The sequence below is a fragment of the Camelus bactrianus genome, chromosome 2, assembly GCF_048773025.1.
Source record: "Camelus bactrianus isolate YW-2024 breed Bactrian camel chromosome 2, ASM4877302v1, whole genome shotgun sequence".
Taxonomy (NCBI): Eukaryota; Metazoa; Chordata; class Mammalia; order Artiodactyla; family Camelidae; genus Camelus; species Camelus bactrianus.
In genome coordinates, this window is record NC_133540.1 from 66,011,026 (window position 1) to 66,035,461 (window position 24,436).

At 37.2% G+C, this 24,436-nt stretch overlaps 2 protein-coding genes across 2 annotated transcripts in view; one reads left to right on the plus strand and one right to left on the minus strand.

The window, feature by feature from the left end:
* Positions 1 to 33: 33 nt before the first annotated feature.
* LAMTOR3 (late endosomal/lysosomal adaptor, MAPK and MTOR activator 3) lies at positions 34 to 16,545 on the plus strand. Its single transcript, XM_010953574.3, has 7 exons — positions 34 to 155; positions 480 to 525; positions 2,563 to 2,597; positions 10,524 to 10,582; positions 12,141 to 12,274; positions 13,402 to 13,465; positions 15,157 to 16,545. The coding sequence occupies exons 2-7, from the start codon at positions 517 to 519 to the stop codon at positions 15,228 to 15,230; spliced, it is 375 nt and encodes a 124-aa protein (XP_010951876.1). The 5' UTR covers positions 34 to 155; positions 480 to 516; the 3' UTR covers positions 15,231 to 16,545.
* Positions 16,546 to 18,820: 2,275 nt separating this feature from the next.
* DAPP1 (dual adaptor of phosphotyrosine and 3-phosphoinositides 1) overlaps positions 18,821 to 24,436 on the minus strand; it is a 50,338-nt gene continuing 44,722 nt past the window's right edge. The window contains exons 7-9 of the mRNA XM_010953573.3: positions 23,690 to 23,775; positions 21,386 to 21,473; positions 18,821 to 20,545 (exon numbers count right to left, since the gene is read on the minus strand). Coding sequence (XP_010951875.2) covers positions 20,477 to 20,545; positions 21,386 to 21,473; positions 23,690 to 23,775 — 243 coding nt within the window. The 3' untranslated portion in view covers positions 18,821 to 20,476. The remainder of the gene's footprint in view (positions 20,546 to 21,385; positions 21,474 to 23,689; positions 23,776 to 24,436) is intronic.

A 24,436-nucleotide genomic window follows, 5' to 3' on the forward strand; every position in this document is an offset into this window, starting at 1 on the left:
GGAAGTCTTGCGTCACAGGGAATCGCGGGCGTGGGAAGTGCTTCCTGGAGCACCGAGGAGGTCACAAATCATGTGACGGCAGCTTTTAGAGGAACCTGTCTCAGAAGCTGTCCCTAAAGTGACAGCTCAGAGAACCAGGCAGCCCAGAAACCCAGGTAACTGGAGCTACTCTGCCCGGTATTGAGGCCTGGACACGCAGGTGGCTCGCGCGGCGAGATGGAGGAGAGGACGCCCCCCCCCCCCCACTTCGGGCCTAGGTCTTGGCGGGTAGAGGGTGGAGTGGGCTGAGGTTAGGCGTCTCGGTTACCCGTCTGGGTACCTAGGAACTCTGACTCCCTTCGGCCGCCCTGCCCCAGGCCCTAGAGCCGCGGGTCCTTGCCTCACCCTGATAAGAGCTGACGCCGATTATTAGGTTGGGGGTGGGGAGGGTGAGGGCGAGGACGTCTTGAAGGGAGAGTCACCAGGAGTTTCTCTTCCAGGCGTGGAGATTGAACCTGCTGGAGAAAGGGGTTCATCATGGCGGATGTGAGTTAATACTCCCACACCAGAGGAAGGAGAGGGTGGGGTGGTGGATGAGGCTGCTGGGCGGGGAGAGGTAGCGCTTCCCAAGTAGAAATTTGCTTAGTTTTAGCGCTCCACTCCAATTAATTGTTTTCTTTAGGATTTGGAGTGAGAACCTAACATGAATAATTTGTGGGGTCATGAGTTTCTGCCTGGAATGGGTTTGGAGGACACTAAGGTGCTTGAAGTTGAGAAAATTTTATTTTTCCTACTCTCCAATCCTGCAGACGTAAGAGGGGCACTGCTTATTTACCATTTCAATTTCTAAATGATGGTTTGCTCTCTGAATCTTTTTCCAGTAAGTGTTCATTGTGTCTCTCTAAATTTATAGTAGCAATTTGAGATGATTTATAACTAATGCCTCTTTGGCACAGCAGTACAATCAAAATTCTAAATTTGGGGAACTTAATTAGACTAATTACTAGAAACAGCAGGGAATTAATGCTACTACTAATGCTTAAGTTTGTTTATTCTTTACATGCTGTTATTTTGCTTACATACATGCTAGATAATGCTTTGAAACATTGAACATATACTCATGTCATTTTTACAACAACTTTTATGAGGTAGGCGCTATTATTATTATCCCTGTATTATAGATGAGGATGCTAAGGCACAAAAAGATCAAATGACTCGCCTCATATTTCACAGCTAGTAAGTTGTGGAGATACCAATCGAGGCCGACTGACTCCAGATCTTACCCGCTACACTAAATGACTAAATGGTCATTCAATGTCAATATGAATCTGATTTTTCTTTTTAGATTGCAAGATTATGTGTTTCAACATTTAGCAACTTTTTATGCCTCTATCGCTCCTTTTGGGGGCGTTTCTGTTGTATTTTTGAGGCCTAATTTTCCAGGCATAATCAAATCACTAAATTCTGTTGAGCATCTCCCTTGAAAAGTTTGCTGTAATAAGGGCTGTGGGAGAAATGAAGATGACTAAGGTATAAGGTGTTTTCCATTGCCAAGGTTGAGAATCACTGCAATTATGGACTGAGAAAAGGAGAATAATATGATTACTGGAATTGTGTAGAAATGTATGAGATAGAAGTGGGAGCCCATCATACCAATTGGGAGGCTAGTGCAAGTCACAAATAATAAAATGAACCTAAACTGTAATATCATTTGAAAAGTAGAGGAGATTAGTTCAAAAACATTTGACTTCGTAAGTGATTTTTAAAATGACACATTTGAGGTTAGGGTTAAATATTACTTTGTTTCAAAGCTGAGTACATAGAAGGATTGGTAGTGCCATGAGTGGAAACAAGACAAGATTGAGGAAATCTGGATTTTCAGATGAGAGATGATGAGTTTTTGGCATGTGTGTGTGAGATGAGAGCAGAGGGAAGCTGGTGGTGACAACATGAAATAAAGTGATCATTCAGGTTTGGAGAATAGTAGGGATTAGAGGGGCAGATCAACAGATACCTGATTTACTTATGTAGAGCTCATAATTGATGCCTGGATTGTCAATAAAATTCCCCAGACGAGGGAGTGTAATGAGACAAAATCGTCTTGTGTTTTTTTAGTCCTGTGTCCCTTGCTGAACACTTGACATGCATTGTCATTTGTCTTTAGTCCTGTGAAACTGAGTTTCAGAGAAGTTAGTCAATTTACCCAGAATCATTAAAGTGGTGTTAGGAAGTCTGTGGACATGGAAAGATGCTATGTATTATGTATTTATGTTTCCACTAGTGGATATGCTAATCACTTTATATGTGTCTTCTTAATAAACTTTAATGACAGTCTTATGATGTAAGTTCTATAATTATCCCTAGTCAACAAGTAATGAAACTGAGGCTTAGAGGAAAAGGCTAGTTCACTTGCTGCAAGTCACACAACTAGTAAAAGCATCAAAATCAGAAAGAGAAAGACAAAACACTAGTAAGAATGATTATGAATGAATACTTAATATACCTGAAATGTGGATAGGACAGTATCTAGAGAACCAGTACAAGGCATATTATTATAATACGATTTTTTATATTCTCTTTCAGGACCTAAAACGATTCCTGTATAAAAAATTACCAAGGTAAAAAGTCACTAATTTGTTATTAAATTCTGCTTAACACGTTAATTTTATGTTGTACTTTGTTTCTGTTTATCTTAGATTAATGTATGTACGTTATGCTACTGTTGAGCACTTTCAGATACCTAACATAATCTTAGGTAGCACAAGTGATGTACTTTGAGTTTGCAGGTGAATAACATGAGCCCTAGAAAAGTTACATGACTTGTCTGAGGTTAAACAATTAGTGAATGCCGGAGGGCTAGAACCCAGATTTCTTGCCAAGTACTTCAGAGTTCTTTCCTAGCAGTTTACTGGATTATACTTTGAAGTAGTTCAAGTAATTTTAAGGGGAAAATAACCTAAGAACTTGCCTTTATTTTTAATACTGCTTTTAAGACCTTTTACTGAGTCTACATGACCCCAAAATGCTAGACTTAGCAGCTCATGCTTGGAAAATTCACAAGGCTTTCTTCTACCTGCACACAGTCCATTAGATGCATCATTTTATAAATTAGGTTCTTATGTTGACAGCGACTTCCTTCTAAATATTTTACTGATTCAAAGGACTTTGTCACTTTAGCTGAATTAAAATTCACATTAGTTTAATGTAAAGTGATACTTGAGAGTTAAGGACATGAAAGAGAGGAGTATGACTTGAGACACCCATTTTCACATTCCATAAGAACTGAATAACCTTTGAATTAATATAGTAGGATATGTAGTGAGGTCCTTTCTTTATTTCTTTTTTTATTTTTTATTCTGTAAATCTATTTGAAGTTAGAAAGGTTTTAGATGTCAGTTTCTGTGTATGGCAGGAAAAAAACCTCTTATTTGGATTTTTGCCTAAATTGGCTTATGTGGTTTGCCTTTAGGCTGTGCCTTTACTCTGATTACAGAGCAGTCAAAATTAATATTATCTTCTGGTTTTGATTTAATCTGTATTTTTCTTCTTACTCAGGAAGAAAACACTATTGAAGTGTTAATTGTTACTATTGATTTTATGTTAATGGAGTACTTAGATTCATTTTTACTGTCTTCCTCCTGGGTGTGGTAAGCTGTAAAGCAAGCTGCCAGTTCTGTTCTCATCCTAACAGTGAGCAGTAGCAGCACTCTCAGCTTTGCACAGTAGTGCAAGACCATAAAAATGATCATTCAAACTGAAACTGTCCAAAGCAATTATAATAATCATTGGGAAAAATTGTATTTGTTTTGTGCCTTTAAAAAATGTTGCCAACACATTACAACTTCTCTTATTGTTGGTTATATTTAGGGGAATGGAAACAAATGCTATAACTAATATTTATTTAATACACTATCATTTAAAACATTAGAAACATTGAGAATTAGACTGTTTATTTCTTTGTAAAAAATGTATTAAAGTAGTTTGAACAGTGTCCACTTCTTTTCATGTCCCTTCAGATATTTGAAAGGTACATCCTTAAGATAAGGAACAGGCATTTTTGGTGTGCCTGGAAGATTGGCATGTTGCTTTTTAGGTTTGGAAGCCTAGCTTCCAGCATTTTGTCTTTCATACTTTCGGTGATGGGAAATATCCCTGAGAGTCCCTTGAATGTGAAGTTTCTTGCCAGAGTCACCTCCTGTGGGACATCTTTATCCTTTTCATCACAACCACTTTTCTTATTTGTGTCAGTACCTTTGCCTTCATTAAGTTGTTCTGGCTGCACATCCAGTACACAGCACCCAGTGGCAGCCTTCCTCAGCTGCCGGTTTCTTCTAGAACTCCAGTTACTTTCTGTTTGAATTTCACTTCCAACATTATCACTTTTTATTTCTTTGCTGAGTTTCATCTTTATTGGCCATTCCCTATTTCAGAATCCCTCTTTTTTTCCTTGTCTCATGGTTTATCACTGGAAGAAAAGAAAGTAAAAAAAACCACATGCTTTGTTATCTTTGCATAAACTGAATAACAGATGCTCAGTGATCAGTCACTCTGAAAGAAGTGATGTGACTGGTTACTGATCACAATGTGCATTTGTTATTGATGAAGTTATTTACATACTGAATGGTGAACTGAAGAGTTAGTTAAGCTTGTACTTTATGCAGTTGTTCAGTTAATACACCACACTGAGACTTGACCCAAACTATGTGGGTTGAGGGGTGGTATTATTTAACTAAACTTTGGTAACTGAAAGGTGTCTACAGTGGAACTATACGAAACAAGGGCTTTCTGTGCTTATCTGTATTTACCTTATTGGAGGCTTAGCATATTGAAACGTTGGTAAAATTGTTCTGGGGAGGGGGAGGGATACCACACTGGTGACAAAGTATAGAAACAGAAGCATAATTGGTACATGTAAAAACGGTATTTGTAAAAACAATGAAAATCTTTCCATAATGGAAGGAAGGGGATTAGTACTTTTTTTTTTCCTGTAATTACTAAGGCCAGTTTAATTCATTTTCATGATCATTTTTTGAAAGTAGGCTTAATACATCCAAGAGGTAAAAGAATGAATAAATCATAATATTGTGAACACTTATAAAGAAAAGTCATAAAATATACACTTTGATTTATTGCTAGATGTATATAAAGTTAAGGGATTGGGACACAAGCAGCCTGACTTCAGAATTGTGGGTCCATGCTTTTTCTTTTCTTAAGAATAACTTTTTAAAATTGAAATATAATTGATGTACAATGTGTAAGTTACAGGTGTACAATATAGTGACTTACAATTTTTAAAGGTTTTACTCCTTTTATAGTTATTATAAAATATAGTCTATAGTCCCTGCATTTTACAATATATCTTTGTAGCTTATTTTATACATAATAGTTTGTAGCTCTTAATCCCCTACCTCTATCTTGTGGGTCCATGCTTTTGTTACTGCCATGACTTTGAAAAACACCAAGTCAGAGAACTGCATGTGAATGGAATGTGCTTTTGTTCATTTTTTAATTCTCTGTTAGAGTTCTTTAATTTGTATTTTAAAATCTAGTTGTGACCCAAAGCAGTTTCAAGCTTTAATAATCACAATTTTTTTGTGTTTTAAAATAACCAAATGTTTCATCATTGTATGAGTAAAACTAAGTATGAGGTCCTTGATTACTAATGTAACATTTGCTTTTTGGAGATAAAAATGTTTGTTTTGGTAAGCCTAAGGTTTAGATTTCTACAGGATATTTCATAAAATTTAATTTATTCCTTCTAAAAGTGTAGTGTACCTATTAATACATCATAGTTCTTTTCAATTATTAGTAAAATGTATTCATGTTTTTCTTTGTTCACTCTGTGTAGAATTGGAAACACCTTTTTTATTTGTGACCTGATTTCTTTAAATGGGTCCTTTATGAGTCATTTTTCTCCTTTGTTGAACTTTTATCTCTGAATTTGAAATCCATTAAAAAGAAAATCCTTTTATTTCTTCCTGTTTTGGTGTTTTAATTGGCCTTTAAATTAGTTACCATGAAAATAAGAAAAAATGATGGTACAAGTATTTCTAAACATTTTTGTAGTACTCTTTACCTGTTTTTCAGTTGGCTTATTTTTTAAGTAGGCAATATATTGATAAAGCTCAAGATTCGAAAGTTAACTGAAGGACACAGAGTGAGAAGCTTTCTCTACCACCCTTACAGTGCCGTCTCCAAGGCACCCCATCGTTACCTTCAGAGATGGTTTATGCATCTACAAGCAAACGTATACTAGCACACATGTTTGCACACATATGCATATATCTTAGTTCAGGCTGCTGTAACAAAGTACCATAGGCTGGATTTCTTATAAACAACAGAAATTTATTTCTCACAGTTCTGGAGTCCAGAAGTCTGAGATCAGGGTGCCAGCATGGTCGGGTTATTGTGAGGACCCTCTTCCCAGGTTGCAGATTACTGACCTCTCAAATCCTCACACAGTGGAAAGAGGGCTAGCTCTCTGGCCTCTGATAAAGCTGCTAATCCCATTCTTGAGGGCTTCACCCTGATAACCTAGTTGCCTCCCAAAGGCCCCACCTTCAAATAACAGCACCCTGGGATTAGGGTTTCAACATATGAATTCTGTGGGTGATGGCAAACGTTCAGTCCATTGCAACATGTAAACTCACATGTCTACACGTTATTTTGTAAGTTGTTTCTTACATACACTATTCAAAATGTGTATTTTTTCACTTAACAGTGTAACTTTGAGGGCAGTCCCTCTCAGTACATGAAAAGCTCTTAGTGGTTGCAGAATATTCCATTGTATATGTGTGTCATAACTTATTTATTTTGTCCTTATTGATAGACAGTTAGGTTTCCAATTTTTTCCAACTTCAAGCAGTATTGCTACTGATAGCTGCACAAAGTTATTTGCATATGTACAAGTATCTGTTGGATATTTTCATATAGCCTCGTTTTTAACTTTGAAATATATATTTGTTTTTATGTATTGATTTTATAGTATATGTTTTAATCTATAGTTTCAAGATTGAATAATAGAAAATAATGCCAGTAAATATTTATACACAATTTTTTCATCATTCTTCTTTTAAATATGAGGGAAATAAATGGTTTTGTTTGTAACATTTTCTACTTGAATTTTAAGCACACTTCTCTGGCTTTAAAATTTTTGACAATGGGATATTTTAAAAATTTAATTTCAGTATCTGCATATTAAATTAGTATTAAAATTCCTCATTCCTAAAAATTAAGGTTAACACACTAAGGAGTGGATAATTCTAATATATAATAGGACATTAAACATATTTCTGAGTTGCAGTCTACCTATATTATAAGATACAGGCATACCTCAGAGATACTGTGGGTTTGGTTCCAAACCACCACAATAAAGCAAATATTGTAATAAAGTTAGTCACAAATTTTTCTGGTGTCCCAGTGCACATAGAAGTTATGTTTATACTACACTGTAGTCTGTTATGTGTGTGGTAGTATTTTTACTAAAAAACAAAACAAAACAAAACAGTGTACATAACTTAAATAAAAAATACCCTGTTGCTAAAAAACCACTAACCATCATCTGAGCCTTCAGCAAGTCATAATGTTTGTGCTGGTGGAGGGTCTTGCCTTGATATTGATGGCTACTGACTGATCTGGGTGGTAGTTGCTGAAGGTTTGAGTGGCTGTGACAGTTTCTTAAAATAAGAGAACAATGAGGCTTACCACATTAATTGACTCTTCTTTCACAAACACTTTCTTTGAAGCATGCAGTACTGTTTGACAGCATTTTACCCACAGTAGAACTTCTTTCAAAATTGGAGTCAGTCTTCTCGTACCCTGCCACTGCTTTATCAGCTAAGTTTTTTCAAATTCTTTGCTGTCATTTCAGCAATCTTTACAGTATCTTCACCAGGAGTAGATGCCATCTCAGGAAACCACTTTCTTTGCTCATCCATAAAAAGCAGCTGCTCATCCATTAAAATTTTATCACGAGATTGCAGCAGTTCAGTCACATCTTCAGGCTCCACTTCTCTTGCTGTATCACAATGTCTGACTTAACTTCTTCCCCTGAAGTCTGCAACCCCTCAGAGTCCTCCATTAGGATTGGAATCAGCTTCTTCCAAACTCCTGTGAATGTTGATATTTTGATATCTTCCCAAGAATCGTGAATGTTCTTAATTGCATCTAAAATGGTGAATCCTTTCCAGGAGGTTTTCAATTTACTTTGCCTGAATCTATCAGAGGAATCACTGTCTATGGCAGCTATATAGCCTTATGGATTGTATTTCTTAATTAGTAAGACTCAAAAGTCGAAAGTACTCCATGATCCATGGGCTGCAGAATGGATATTGTGTTAGCATGAAAACAAAGTGACTCTTATTGTACGTCTCCATCAGTGCTTGGGTGACCAGGTGCATTGTCAATGAGCAGTCATATTTTGAAAGGAATCTTTTTTTCTGAGCGGTAGATCTCAACAGTGTGGTAACGTACTCAGTAAACCATTTTGTGAACAGATGTGCTGTCATCCAGGCTTTGCTGTTCCATTTATAGAGCACAAGCAGATTAGATGCAGCTTAATTCCTAAGGGCCCTAGGATTTTCAGAATGGTAAATCAATATTGGCTTCAACTTAAAGTCACCAGGTGCATTAGCCCCTAACAAGAGAGTCAGCCTGTCTTGTGAAGCTTTGAAGCCAAGCATTGACTTCTCCTCTCTAGCTATGAAAGTCCTAGAGGCATCTTCTTCCAATAAAAGGCTGTTTCATCTACATTGAAAGTCTGTTGTTAGTGCAGCCACCTGCATTAGTTATGTTAATTAGATCTTTTGGATAAGCCGCTGCAGCCTCTACATCTACTTGCTGCTTCCTCTTGTACTTTTATATTACGGAGATGCCTTCTTTCCTTAAACCTCATGGGTCAACCTCTGCTGGTTTCAGATTTTTCTTCTGCAGGTCCCTCACCTCTCTCAGCCTTCATAGGATTGAACAGAGTTAGGGCCTTGCTCTGGATTAGGCTTTAACTCCAGGGAACGTTGTGGCTGGCTTGATCTTCTAACCAGACCGCTACAACTTTCTGCATAGCAGCAATAAGGCTGTTTTGCTTTCTGATCATTCCTGTATTCACTGGAGGAGCAGTTTTTTGTTTTTTGTTTTTTTTTTTAAGAACTTTAAATTCACAGCTTGACTGACATAGGAGGCCTAGCTTTTGGCCTGTCTCAGCTTTTAAGATGCTTCCTCACTGAGCTTAATCATTTCTAGCTCTTGACTTAGAATGAGAGATGTGCGACTCTTCTTTCACTTGAAAATTTAGAGGCCACTGTGGGGTTACTAACTGGCCTAATTTCAGTCTTATTGGGTCTCAGGGAATAGGAAGGCATGAGGAGAGGGAGATGAGAGAATTGCCAGTCACTGGAGTCGTCAGAACACACAGCTTTATCAGTTAAGTTCACCATCCTGTGTGGGCACAGTTTGTGGCACCCTGAAATAATTAACAATAGTAACATCAGAGACCACATATCACAGGTCACCATAGCAAATATGGTAGTAGTGAAACAGTTTGAAATATGGCGAGAATTACCAAAATGTGACACAGAGGCAGGAAGTGAGCAAATGCTGTTGGAAAAGTGCCCATAGACTTGCTCCACGCAGGGTTGTAAAAAGCTCAGTAAAATGAAGCACAGTAAAATGAGGGATGCCTGTAGTTAATAAGCCATAGGTTTTGTGTAAATTATGAAAATTTGAGAATGTTTCTCCATTATAACATTTAACATTTTTTGTACTCTAGGGATTCTCGCTAATAATTTAGTATTTAAACTGCAGTGATAAATTGTGTCATTATCAGTGTACACAAATGACAACACTGATGTTAACAGTTTTGAATGTTAACTGTAAAAACCAGCCTCTATTTTACATGCATTATTTTATTAAATTTCACAGTAGCCAAGTAAGTACAATTATCCTCATTTTCATATTGTTGACTAAGACTTGGAGAGGCTTTGTAACTGACACAAGGTAGCATAAATAGTACGTGCCAGAGCTTGGACTGGCACCCAGGATTTTCTGACTTCAGAGCTGAAGTCTTGACTGTTCTGCTTACTTCGTGTGTAGGCAGGGCTGAAAGGATTGCTGCATGACCTCCATTCTTTCTGCCCTGTTCCCTCAGCCTGCATCCATCTTTCTGCCCCTCTCTTCTTGGCACCATAGCATCTGAGCTGAGATAATCACTTCCTCAGGCAAGCCTTCCCCGACCCTGTCTAAACAGCCCCCCCTTTTATTAGGCCCTCATATCCCCTCATGGCTCTTAATGGCATTTCCCACAGATGTGGTTTGTGTGAGGTTATTTGACTGATAACTGCTCCCCTTTTAGATTGTAAGTTTTGTGAAGACAGCAGCTGTGTCTGTTTTTGCTTGTTATGGTAGAAGAATTTTGGCAAACCCATTATAGGAGCTTATATCAGTAATAGAGTTCTCTTGATGTTTCAGAAATATACATGAAAATTACCATTATGACTTTGAGGTACATGTTTTGAGAAAATGTTTTATAATATTTTAACCTTTTTTTCTAGTGTTGAAGGGCTCCACGCTATTGTTGTGTCAGATAGAGATGGAGTGCCTGTCATTAAAGGTAAAACGGAGCAGTTACCTGCCAGTGTCATGTTTGCTTTTGAGTGAAAATGTATTTATATCTGAGTAGAATAGAAGGCAACCATAGACAACCCATTTCAGTACATTCAGGAGATGTTCTTAGTTTGGGAGGAAATTTTGCTATAAGTTGAAGGCTGGGTTGGAATCTTAAATAACTTATGTATCAAATGTATCATGATATCGTCCGGAGTTTAAGTATGGGTTTATCATAGGCCCTGTTTCCCATTAAAAACATTTTATGAACATTGTAAAATGACTATAACTCAATAAAAAAAATGTTAAAAACAAAAAGCATTTTATGGTATAAGGTAAACTATTAGTAAATCTAAGTGATGAGAGTGAGCATATATGCAGCTAGATATTATACACACAGACTCCGCCTAATATATATATATATATATATGTAATTATCAACATTACTAATAGTTTTAGGATTTTAGGATAAGCATTCATACATTTGAATCAACATAAGTTTATTGTGTTGTTTGCTCTTTCCTGATTTTCTGCTTCCTTATTGGAAATAAGGTTTTTTTTAAACTTTTAACTTCACAATGCTTTAGTTAACCTGAATCTAACAAGAATTTTTGCCTAAAAAATTTCTTGTTAACCTTTAAAAAAAAAAAGGTTTCTACCTGAGTTTTAGCTTTTTATTTAAAGCATATATGCTGTCACAGAAAGATTATATAATGTTCTGCATATTTTATTTGCAATTTATTTTCCACCTGGGGTTACCATATATGTCAGATAATTTCAGATTTCAGAATTGAAAGAAAGTTTAGAAGTCACCTAATTTAGTTCTTTCATTTTGTAAATGAAAATGATCAAGTGCAAAGAGTGCATTTTCAGTCCAGAGTTGCATATGAGTCAGTGACAAAATAATTATAGAACCTGTTATCTCCTGATGTGTGGTCCAATGGGCTCTCTAATCCAACATAAAACGTAGGTGGCCATGGACAGGTCACTCACCTTTTCTCAGTTCTGTAACGAGGACTTGGAACAAAATAATCTCCGAGATTTTCCAGCTGTAATGTTCTTTCTGGGGATCTGTATTAAAGCCTTAAGCTCTGCACTTATTGGTACAATTAACTCCACTTAGAGCTTTTAGTGAGTGAAAGAAACTTAAAACAGATATTTCTGTGGATTTTAGAAGAGCAAAAAGGTTTTTGAAGCTCTTTTTGTTATTCTAGCTTTGCTCTCAGTTAACCAGAATATTCAGTTTATTAATTGTACTGATAATCATAATCTGTGTTCTAAGAGAGATATTAAGAAAATAGAAACATTTAGTATTCTTTTGAAAATTAAAAAGAAAATAATGAGAATCAGCATTTCTTCCCTTAGTTATGATCACCTGATTTCTGATTGAGTGGTTTTTCCCACCTAACTTGATGAGACCCAATTAGTAATACGATTTTCAGTATTGTTAAGCATAACCCTTGTGCTCGATTTTTTTTTACAGATTTATGTTTTTTTTTTAAGTGCTGTAAACATTTTCCCTACCAAGTCTGCATAATTTTTACTTGAATCACTTATATTTACAGTGGCCAATGATAATGCCCCAGAGCATGCTTTGAGACCTGGTTTCTTGTCCACTTTTGCCCTGGCAACAGACCAAGGGAGCAAACTTGGACTTTCAAAAAATAAAAGTATCATCTGTTACTATAACACATACCAGGTAAGTTCATAATCACCGAGTGGTTCACTGATGATTTCAGCTATCATTGTTATGTCTTCTGTGTAAAAGAGCTTATTTTGTAATTCTAAATTTTAGTGTTCCAAGTGGTGGAATTTTTAAATCTTAGCCTTCAAATTGGTTGTTAACCTATAGTAATCTTTTTTTCACATTTTACATCAAGAATCAATTAATATGGACAATTAGATAAAGAGATGTAATAGTAAAGTGTTATCCTAAAAAGGTTAAGTCAGGTCACTGTTACCTCCAGTAGATGGTGCCCTTAGCTTAACAACTGATTTCTTAACTGACACACGTTTTTAATTGTTGTTGTGGCATACAGACTTTCTCTTGAAAGTCAAATGGTAAGTTATTCAACTTTGTTATTGCTACTAATTCCTTCAGTTGGCCTTAAATATACATATAAAGTAAGTGAGGTTATTATTTGTGAGAAAGAAATTAGTTGCTACATATCTCTTGATCTAGCTGGATATTCTTCTTTAAAATGAATGAGTAGCTTCTGCTTTAGAGCAATGTTTCCCAGAGTGTAAGTTATGTACTACTGATGATGCATAAGGGACATTTTTTATTTTAAAAGTTATATATTTTATGCATGTTAGGCAAAAGATAATCAGCCCACCTGACCTTTCATTTAACCAATAAAGGTTAGGTTGAAGCTAAGTTTTAGAAAGATGGTTGATTCAAAGTTAATTTAAATTTAAATTAATTTAAATTGTAGTGGTACACAGGAGGCAAAAAAGCATGACATTATAACCCCGTGAATAACTGAGAAGTACTGCCTTTAGCTATTTAATTATCAAATATTTATTGAGCCCCTATTATGTAATTGACACTCTACAGGGCTTTAGAAGATAGAAAGATGAAGACTCAGCCCTACCTTAAAAACTTTCCAGGCTAAGTGTATTAATGTCTCTAAGAGATAATCAAAAGTCTGTTTTATGGAAAAACTTATTTTCAGGTCTTTTATGTTTCATGGTGTAATATACCATGTGAGACTAGTATCTTACACATCGACCATTTAAAGTTTTTTGAAAGATCAGGACATTTCATTTGAATTATCCTATTTCCTATGTAACATAACATAATAAGAGATCTTATTCTCTTTTTAGGTGGTTCAGTTCAATCGTTTACCTTTGGTGGTGAGTTTCATTGCCAGCAGCAATGCCAATACAGGTGTGTTTCAATTACCTTAAATATAATTTTTAATTCTTTAAAATGCCACATCTGAATAGTCTGATATGATAGGAATGGCAGGTTTAGAGTAAGAAAACCTGAACTCGTGGCCCAGCTCTGCCATCTATTCCTTGATCTCTGGAAGTGTAACTTCCCTGAATTCTGTTTTCCATATCTGCGTGATGGAGCTAATATCTGCTTTCTCCATCTTATGGGATTATTTTTTAGTTCAAATGAGACAGTGTATAGGTCAGTGATTGTTTAAGGTAGAAAGGAAATTAAATTATCTTCATTTCTTGAATGCGATATCTTTGTAACATTATAGCAGTTTAAGAAAACAAAAAGAGAATAGAAAAGATAACCAAGCAAAACACATAAAAATAATCAAGGATGAGTTCAATCACGTATAGACTAGAATTTTTAAAATCTTGAACTGTAGTGGGCAAGATGAATCTGATTGAGAATTTAAAGATGAGTAGGATAAACATATTTGTATTTTTGAGAGTTGAGGAATTTGAGGACACCAGGAAGCTGTACTTTCTAAGGAGGATAGTAGGATCTCACCATACCCAGTAACCTTCACTGCTTATTTATGTGTAAAATAATGACAGTATTCAATTGAATTGTAGTTTGTTTTGTTTTGAACTCTCTTTTGGTTAAAGTGGAATTTTTTAAGATTTGTCTCCTTCAGATTTAACTGCTGTTCAGAACTGTCGTACATTGCTCTTCTGTTTTTTGATTTCCAAAGCCAGTTCTATTTCTAGGTGTGTCACTGAAGCCTATCTTTAGATCCTCATCTTTAAAATGAGAGGTTTAGATTTGATGGTCTGCTAGGTCTCTTCCATTTCTAAATGTTTTGAAGCTGTAAAATACTATATATGAAAACATTTTGTAAATTGCATAGGATAGTGATGTCAAAATTTTAAGTATATTAAACCTCAATTGTGATCAAACACTATCACATTATAAAATCATCAGCTGTTACAAATTATGATAATGTGCAGAGTTATATGTCTATTACTTAGAACAGTTCCTTGAGAACCCCAGCTGCTTTTAATGCTCTGTGAGATGGTGGAAGATCTTTGAGCATAGAACAAGCAGTATTTAAGATATCTAGCCTTCTACTCTGGTAAACTAAGGAGAAGCTAGATATGCAAATTTCCAGACTAGTTTGTGTCTTTTCAAACATGGAAGTGTATGTTTTATACTCATACCAAGTGTCTTTAATTTTTTTTTCTTTTGAAATACCTTTATGCCTTAGCTTTATTTAATTTATATAATAAATACCTGATTATTTCTTTACTATCTACCTATCTTTTGATAAAGTTGTTTAAAATTGGCTCAGGAAAAAAGTGTACCTTTTTTAGTAAAAATCGTGTATATTATTCCTGAATTAGATTTTAAATAATAAGGTGTAAATTAACATCTTCCTTTCAAAACTAGCAAAATTATAGCATATATGTAATTCATTTTATATCTTCTAATACATATAAATATTTTCATTTATTTACTTTAGTAATAGATGATGGAAATAAACTTCATAATGAATACAGATTTTTTTGGTTACTTTATTTAGAATTACAATATTTTCTTTTAGTTATGGAGAAAAAACTATGTCTCATCCACTTTTCAGTAACTAATTTTGATAAGCATTTTTCTAATATTCAAAATTTTTTATCTCTTTGTTTTAGGACTAATTGTCAGCCTAGAAAAGGAACTCGCTCCATTATTTGAAGAATTGAGACAAGTTGTGGAAGTTTCTTAATCTGGCAGTGGTTTCAATGTGTATCTTATCTTCATTACAACAGACACAGTATCAATCCAGCAATCTTTACACCACAACAATACCTGCGTCCATGTACTCGAGAAAGGGCCCCCTTTGCCAGCTTACACTGAAGACAGAGCCTATAGATAGACTTTATGGACAGATTGATTGTTATCTTTTCTTGTGTAGAGTCTTTTCTTAGTGAGATTGGGGGATACCACAGAAACGGTTCATTCTATCCCAGCTCCCATGGAGTTAGTCCAGTCACCAAATATGCATGAGAGTCTATTCGGTGGGTCAGAATCAAAATGGTACTTTGATCCACTTGAGCCGTGAGGTGCTCCCTGTTGTACAGTACGCCAGGCCTGCAGAGTGCAGCAGACTTTTTATTGTGAATAATGAGTACATATTTTTCTTCATATTGTTTTCTCTGCATTGAGTGTGAGGAAGATAAAATGGCTTAGTAAAAGTAATAAAACCAGTACAATCACTAACTTTCCTTTGTGTATATTATTTTGCAGTATAGGCGAGCAGTACTGATTGATTCAATTCTTCTCAGAGGGTGCTGCTCTTTAATGGAAATGAAGATGATAGCTAATGGTTTTTTCTTCCACTCCGCTTTCTATAACCAATCAGTTTTTTTTTAATGTTTGTGTGTTCTTTATAAAATTTAGATATGATTCATTATTGAATTCTGTTTCCAATATTGGTATGTATGTAAACATGATAGTATAGCCATTTTTTTCATACATGAGTATAAATAAAATAGTATTTTTTAAAAGTACAGTTTGAGCACTGTATAGGTTTTTTCCCCCAGACCGGTTTCAAAAGTTTAAAGACTATAATTAACTTAATTCACTCTTTCAACCACATGAGTAAGTAGTGAATGTTTCTTGTCTGGTTTGGAGACCGTTTTACCTAGCATAAACTGTCAGTTGGAAAATAAGTCTTGTCCACCAGCCTAATTTAATCTCCGTGAAATTGGTATTGCAGTTTAGCATGTGCTTATTTTCAAGAATGTAGTCCATCTTTCATGGTTAATTTCTTTCGAGGTTCTTTGACAATCAGAGTTTGCCAGTGGTACCTGGCATAGAGCACCAACTATGTGCCATTCATCCAAGCTACCACACTGCAGAATTCTGAGGAGTGCAGTTTACATCATATTTCTGTGCTCCAGGGTGCATTTTGCATGGTGTGTGTGTGAGTGCAGCTTCTGGAGTTGTGCGGTGAGGTGGTCGGCCAGGTACTGTGCTTGTTTGCAGCCTTTAGTAATATTAAAGGATTGGAAACCATCTAAGTATCCATCATAAAGTGACCTTTGTGTCTGTTTTTCTTAACAATGCCAGTTTATACCTGCTGTTCTTTCTGTGTTATTAGTGCTCCCTTCAGCTATCAAATGCCCTACTTTAGATAAGAAATGAGACGTTCACTCTAATCACAGAGGATTAGATAAAGAAATTTCTACATTTGCCTAGTGGAAAAAAAGAATAAGACTTTAGATACTGATATGGAAAGATCAAAACAGTGTCCAGTGAAAACAGCATTGTGTGTAACTGTGTGATGTGCTACAATTTGTGTATAGGAAGGAACAGTATATGCATATGTTTATATTTGCTTGTATGTTATAGATACCTCTGCAGATATACAGAACCTGGTAACATTGGTGGCCTCTGTAGAGTGGAACTAGGTACCTGGAGGACAGAGAGCTCAAAAGTGCTCCTTTTTACTGTAAACTTCATTGTACTTTTTTAATTTTTTAACTATTCAAAAATAATTTAAAGTAACTTTAAAAATAAAAACAAATAAAATGTTTCAAGCAGCAAAATTTATAATAAGGTGGTGATGAGGTATTTGGGGAAGAAAGTTTTATCGTTTGGAGTTTGTTAAAGAAACAACCAGTAGGATATATATGGATTAGATTTATTTCAAGGAACTTGTTCATGTGATTTTTGGAAATTGGCAAGTCCAAAATCTGTAGAGCAGGCCAGGAGGCTGAAAAATCTCAGGCAGGAGCTGAAGCTGCAGTCTTCAGGCAGAATTTCTTCCCCATGGAAGCCTGTTTGCCCTTAAGACCTTTCAACTGATTGGGTGAGGCTTACCCGTATCATTGAGGATAACCTCTTTTATTTAAATTCAGGGAATTGTAGATGTTATTAAGCACATCTATGAAATACCCTCATACCAACATCAAGGTTCATGTTTGATCAAGTAACTGGGTGCTTCGTCAAGTTAACACATAAATCTCACCTTTGCAGTCTACCCTTGTAGCTTGGCACCTGTACCCATCTTCTTAAACCATGTTTACTCTCCAAATAAAGACTGTAACCAAGTCGTACTTCTGCTTAACATGATAAAACTATCCCGCATACACCTGAGAACATGTTAACCTTTTCCCCAGAAGAGGATGCAAAGTCCTTGGGTGATGTTCACTTTTCTCATTGATACACTGTGGCTTAAATACTGTGATAGAAAGTTGACCATTTTTAAGATACCTTATGTTAGATGATGGGATAAGACAGGAAACAGATAACTTGCTTTTTTGTATGGACACACACATTTATAACAAAATAAGGAAATGTAGCAATCACAGTTCTTGTTTCTCCAATTTGGGTGTGGTGGAAGCTAGTGTTTAAAACACAGTGTGACCAGGAAGAGTTTGGCAAAAATACAGGTTTGCTGCAGCTGACCTGAAGTAGTAGTGGAGGAGGGAGGGAGGATTGATACTCATTCTGTGATAATTCTCTTGCTCTCTGCCTGAAACCGGGACTCAGCATAACTCCCCGACCTGCGCTCCCAGCGTGTTTTAAGAGCCCACCCTCTGGAGTGCCGCATGGCTGGGAAGAGAGGGCTCTGGCCTACCAAGTGTTAGGACCAATGGCTCTGGATTAGGGGGCAGGTTTCCTCCAGAGGCGATAAGAGCCATCCCCACCATGGGGGAACACCCCTCATCTGGAGGGAGCAGTGCGTCGATGGGGCAAGATTTCCCTGGGAGGGATTCTGAGCATGACTGCTAATACTTTGGCTGTCTTGAGGTACTCCTTTGGTGATAAGCACATACTGTTAGTGACAGAGCTAAATACAGACAGCTATTCTCCCAAACAGACCCCCCCCCCCCCGCCCCCGATCTGGATCTGCCATTGGCTTAAAACATCCTCCCTCATCTTAGGGCCCTTCCCTGAGCTCACTAGCGAGGTGAAATCATGACCACCTTTCGGGTTGCTGAGAGCAGGTGAAGCATCTGGGGTGGCACTAATTACATGGTGAGTATATGTTTAATCGCCCTTTTCATGACAAAAACCCTCCAAAATATGGCTTTATCCCCGTTCAGCACACACCATCATATAGCTCTGTGTGCTTCCCCTGCAGTATTTATCTTCTTTACTTCCATACATGATTATGTATGTATTTATTATCTTTTCCATATTCAATTAGAAACTCCCTCAGGACGAGGACTATTTCTTAAACTCAATCCTTCCATCCTTTGTAGCTCAGAGTCGAACCCAAGTGGGTCCTTCATTGCTATTTATGATATTAATCACTTGTATTTCTTTTAAATTTTAAATGTTAAAAAACATAATTTAATAGCAAAATACAGGCACAGCAAAGTCATGTCTTTTTAATAAACAACCACAGAATATAAATAAACATGACATTGTACAAAAAGTCAAAACAATATTACCTACACAAACACCCTTGGTTCTAAGAAAACAATACACGAAACTGTACATTTCAGTGAGGATTTCTAACTCCTGACTTTGCAAACTGAACACATTTTAACTTGACATTTGGTTTATTCCATGTGATACAACAAGACATTAAAAGCCTTGTTGAAACATCCAAAAATGTAATGTCATTTCTGAGTCCTAGCTGTTTATATAACAGAGGGAACTTATTCAATGAGGACCGCTAGAGCAGTGTCATAGCTTTACATCATGATCATTTTATTTGGGTTCTTCCTCCACTTTACTCTCCCTTCAAAAGTCAATCTTGAAAAAAAAAAAAACCCACTATTAATAAAGATAATGGAGGGGTTAGAATCTACTTATGAGCTCCGGATGCTGATGTCTCATCCCCCTACTTCAGTCCCCTCATTCTAGTTTGAAAACACGGTGTAAGAAACGCATCATTATACTTCACGTGTGGACTTAGTGTTGCTCCCTCAGTTGGCAACAGAAGGTGCTCTTGAAATAAGGCGTAGGGCACTTGGCCATCATTGCCGAGCAGGGTGTGTCTTACTCCTCTTGGGTCAGTACCTAGCACTCACTCTGAGGAAGGGATTGTTACAACACGCTCTCCTGGAGAAGTCTCTTTCAGTCTGTTAGGGAAGCGCTGGATGAAGATAACTTAGTGCTTAAGAGTTACGTGCTCTGTTATTGTTACAGTTTTAATAATTATTATCATATTATTCTAATACATGATATAGTAATGATCACAATAATTATTAAACTAAAAGTTATCTATTACTTTATCACCCTTCCTCAACTGATGGTTTCTCACTCTTTAAAACATTTCCCCTAAAATGACTAAAAGAGGTGTTTTTTAGATTGTGCCTTCATCTTTGTCAAGCTACCTAGTCGCCCAGAGGACGTTAAGTTCTCACAGGCTTATCATTAGAAGGGAAGAAGAATATCTGTAGAGCCTTTTGCAAAGGGAAAATTAACACTGCAAACCTTTTCCATTTTAGTTTCAGAAATTGTTTTGTTTCTTATATAAAGAGGGGAATAAAAACAAAACCAACACCGCTCCCTGTCCCCAGTCTTGGAGGTTTCTCTCAGCACACTTTCAGAAGAAGCGGTCTCAGCCTCAGCGGGCACACAAAGAGCTGTTTCCTTCCCGGGGAACCGCACAACCTGGATGTCAGAGGAGCTGACCAGGGCGCCGAGTGGGGCCCCGGGCAGATAACATCGGCCAGCTCGGGGAGCATGATGAGGGAAAGCAAAACGCCTTCATCTCCCATTGCGCGTCCTGAGAGTGAGCCCCCGGGCGCGGCGCCGGGTGCCTCGGCCTCCCTCAGAACCATGATGCGTCCGCATCCTCAGGGAGACGCGCCTTGACCGGCAGCAGTTTTCTGTGAGTCCGCAAATGTGGCGTGTCCTGAAATGTCCGACTCTGCATCTGCTTTTGATTTGTTTCTATAGAAAAATCCTTAGTCAGCTTTCAGCTGAAGAAGCCTGCTGTGGCTCACAGCCTCGGGAACATTCCACCCTGCTCCTGGGTCAGGGCAGCCCTCACGGAGGAAGGTCTGCCTATTTAAAGATGAATGACTGAGATCGGACTGTGCCTTCCCTTTGGTCGAGCTGTTTTCTTATTTGAGACTGTAAGAGAGCACACCCACGTGGATTTATTGTTGAACAACTTTAAGATAACCAACATTTTATAAATATTACATAAGAATTGCTGATTAGTAAGAAAACCATGCACCTATAAATTAATTATCATGTCTCCTCCTCCCCCAAGTTCTACCCTGACTTTCTTTCTTTTTCTCCGGAGAAATACTGTAAAGGGGCTGCCAAAACCTGCACAAATTGGGAACTGGCCTAACACTTTTAGTAACCCATAAAGTGCAATACTATTCAGTGAATCAGAATGAAGATACAGATCTAAATTAATTGATATAGAAATATGTTCATTATATATTAAGTCAAGTGAGCAGGTAAAGAACACTAGAGAATGATTAAATTTTGAGTTGAATGTTTATCTGCACAGGGAGAAGTCTGAAAGAATGTACATTTGATATATTTTTACTTTATGTACACTGGACACTAAGCTAAGTTTCTCTGGCAAGCCTCCTTCTCTGACAAGTTAAAAGGATTTTCTACTATGGAAATATGTCAGCTTCCCTCTGTTGGACCTTCTAGTCCCTCATGTCCCTCTCCAGGCAAAACTGGAGCAGCCAAACACTTAGGGGAAGAGTGATAGACACCAGGGCGTGAGGCCAGGCTCGAGCAGCAACCCCAGTGCCGCTCTGTTCTCTTTCTTTTATTCTGTCTCCATCCCTTTCCTGTCCCAGAAGAATGAACAGACTATTCTGCAAGCCTGCAAGTAGACATCCCATTGGTTCTCGGGGGTCATCTGATTCTTTCAATAGAAAAATGTTTGAAATTATCCACATATTATTTCTGAGCATTAGACATCCAGAGACGGGCAGAACTCACCAACTTCCAGCGTAATATCTTGATCCACTCATCAGCCTCTACTCCTGTCTTTGCACAGAGATAAAATGTCCTGAATGGAAATACTAAGCTGATAAGACAAAAGGAAGAACATAAGAGACTCCAGATGGTTGGTTGAACATCTAGTTGAAGACTAATTAGAGTATTCCAATGGGGAAAATAACTGACAGAAAACCTGGGTAAGAATTTGAGGAATTGGTACATGTGGAGCTAGTCCTGCCAGCAAACTGCAGAAATGTTGACAAAGTTGTAGATTCATGTTATTAATACGGGCCACATTTCTATTTTCTAATGAGAATCTAAAGAGGGAAAAACACAGGTCGAGGGCACCCCCAGATCCGTTTGTTGTTCGTGTCTTAGATTGAATATGCTTGTGTGTTTATTCAGCTAATCTGATATATGACTCAGAACTTGTGCTCTGATAACAAAGAACAAGCAAGACAGATAAGAGTGAGTTTGTTGAAGTAACTCATTTGGGTTAGCTGGCTTCAAGGAGGATAACACTGCCCTCTGTGGATGAAGGCAGTTTCAACTTTTTAGGACAGGGAAAAGAGGTAATAACACTCTTTAACTATTCTTTCTGCCCACTTCTTGCCTTGAGTTAGTTAATCTCTGCTGGAGGGAAGAAGAACTTGCCCACTGGCATGGAAGGCTGTTCTAGGAATATGCTTGACTCCTCATCTAACTGTCTCTTTGGCTCTAGAGTCAAAATCACCTGACTGATAAGGTCAGTCCTAACTTAGATCTTGTCCATACTTCTGTCCTCACAGCTGAGATGCAAAACACTAAAAATCTTTTTGTACTTTCCATGAAAAAAAAAAAAAGCCTTGAACTGAAATCAGAAGAGTTTCTACATCCTAAAACCAAAGCAATATATCTGGTTTATGCCAGTAATTCATGTGGAATAGACAAGAGGTAGTCCCTGTGGACAGAAGGTAAACCTTGATGTGAGGTCGGTTGGGCAGTGAGGAGCCAGAGCTGAGGTTGGGGATGGGGAGTGATACTGTGCACACACTGTACAAAACTGATGGCTGGAACTGTCACTGGTATCCTCTGTGAGAGACATTATTAATTGCCTGTTAATTCAAATCATTTTTCCTTTTCTCTTGCTTACAGAACCCCAGGTGATAAGTTATAATTAGTTGGAGCCAATTATGATCATACTAGTACCCTGCTGCTGGTGATGGCAGGGGACCAGTCTGGGCCAATGAGATACGAGGGGAAATTGGATAGAAGAGTTTCTGAGAAAATGTCTGCTTTCCTGATAAAAAGGGCAGACATGCCTAATACCATCCCTGCATCTTTCTTCATGGCTTACGTGTAAATGTGAGGCCTATAGTTGGAGTAGCTGTCTTGGACCCTGAAGTAGCGCATGAGGAAAAGACCAAGAGAATCGTAGAGACGTTGGACCTGACCTTGTTAAGGTAGCTGTCTGCCTCCTGATTGCTTGTTATGTAAGAAATATAAACTCCGGTTAGTTCATATGGTACCTTTATGTGAATTTTGAAAAGATGTCCACTATTGGTTGATACTATACAATCATTAATTAATAATAGTTAATGTTAATTTTTTTAGATGGACAATGGTATTGTAGTTCTATAGGTGATATTTTTCTTCTTAGTAGTTGCATATTTAAGGACTTAAGGGTAAAGCACCATGATGTCTACAACTTACTTTCAATTGGTTCAGGAAAAAAAAGGTGAACCGACAGAGATAAAGCAAACAGAGCAAAATATTAATGACTGATGCATCTAGGTGAAGGGTATATGGGCATCTAAGTCTTTCAATTTTTGTATGTTTGAAAAACTTTAAAATAAAAGTTGGTGGGAAATAAGACACTCCCTTCTCAAGACACTTTATTTCTCCCAGTTAGAAAATTTTGATGATACACTGATTGTGTTAGAACAAAATACTTTAGTGCCATTTACCAGAATTGTCATCATAATACAAATCACCCATTGTTGGAGTCAACAAAGTTATAATTAAAATGATGTAAAACACGGCAAAGGAATAAAAGCTGTCTAAGCTGTGAATGGCACACTGTCCTGTGTCATGCTTGTGCAGTGTGCCCAGCAGCCCTGCCTATTTGTTGAAGCCACTTTAAATGATGTATTATGTCTCTGTTGAGAGAACTCAAAACATACATGCTCTGTGTGATGGTTAAACCCACACACCTTAGATCAAAACAATTGTACATGTTAAGATATACAATTTTTTTTATTCTTCAGCTAAACTAAATGTCTGGCAAGAAGACTTCAAAAAGATTTCCTTTGTAAATCAGCTTACCAAAAACAGTTCACCCTTTCTTGTGAATAATCAAATTGTACAGCTGAACATTCCGTTAAGTCTAGGATCCGAATTGGTTCTGGTGACTTAAAAAAAAAAAAATGGCAAACTATGTCATCATAGAAACACATACACAAATCTGTTCATCATTCATTCTCCTAACAAGTCTTTCACTATGAGTGACTATCAACTTCCACTATGGGGACCAAAAATAGAAAACCTTCCTAAGGGATGTCACACACTTGTCTGGGGATTGGCTTTCCATGCAACTGGACCCTAGAAAGAGCCTTTCTTTGTCAATTTAAACTTGGTGGTGATGGATTTTTAACACATGGATGGAAGCCACACTTTTCTTCCTTGTTTTTAAACATCTACTTTTCCAGAAATTTTGTATAGGAAAAATGAGGGGAAAAATGAAATAATTTTAAATCTGCTTGATGAAATGGGCATGAGAAATGGACGTATTTTTAATAAAGGGTTAGAAGAGACAGTTAATACACTGAGGTAAGAGAACAATTCCGTTGCCCTAAACAGAGGGGTTGAGATGCCCTGGGGAACTACAGCTTAAACATCTGGAGAGAGCGGTTTCTGGGATATACATCCTGTCTTTGCAAAAGAACGAGGCTCACATCAGGAATCAAGAACTCACATCTCCAGGGTGTTTCATGTGCTCACAAGGGAAATTTCTGGGATCTTAAAGGCAGACATTCCCTTCACCTACAGAGCTGAGTTGTAAAGGGAAAGCGT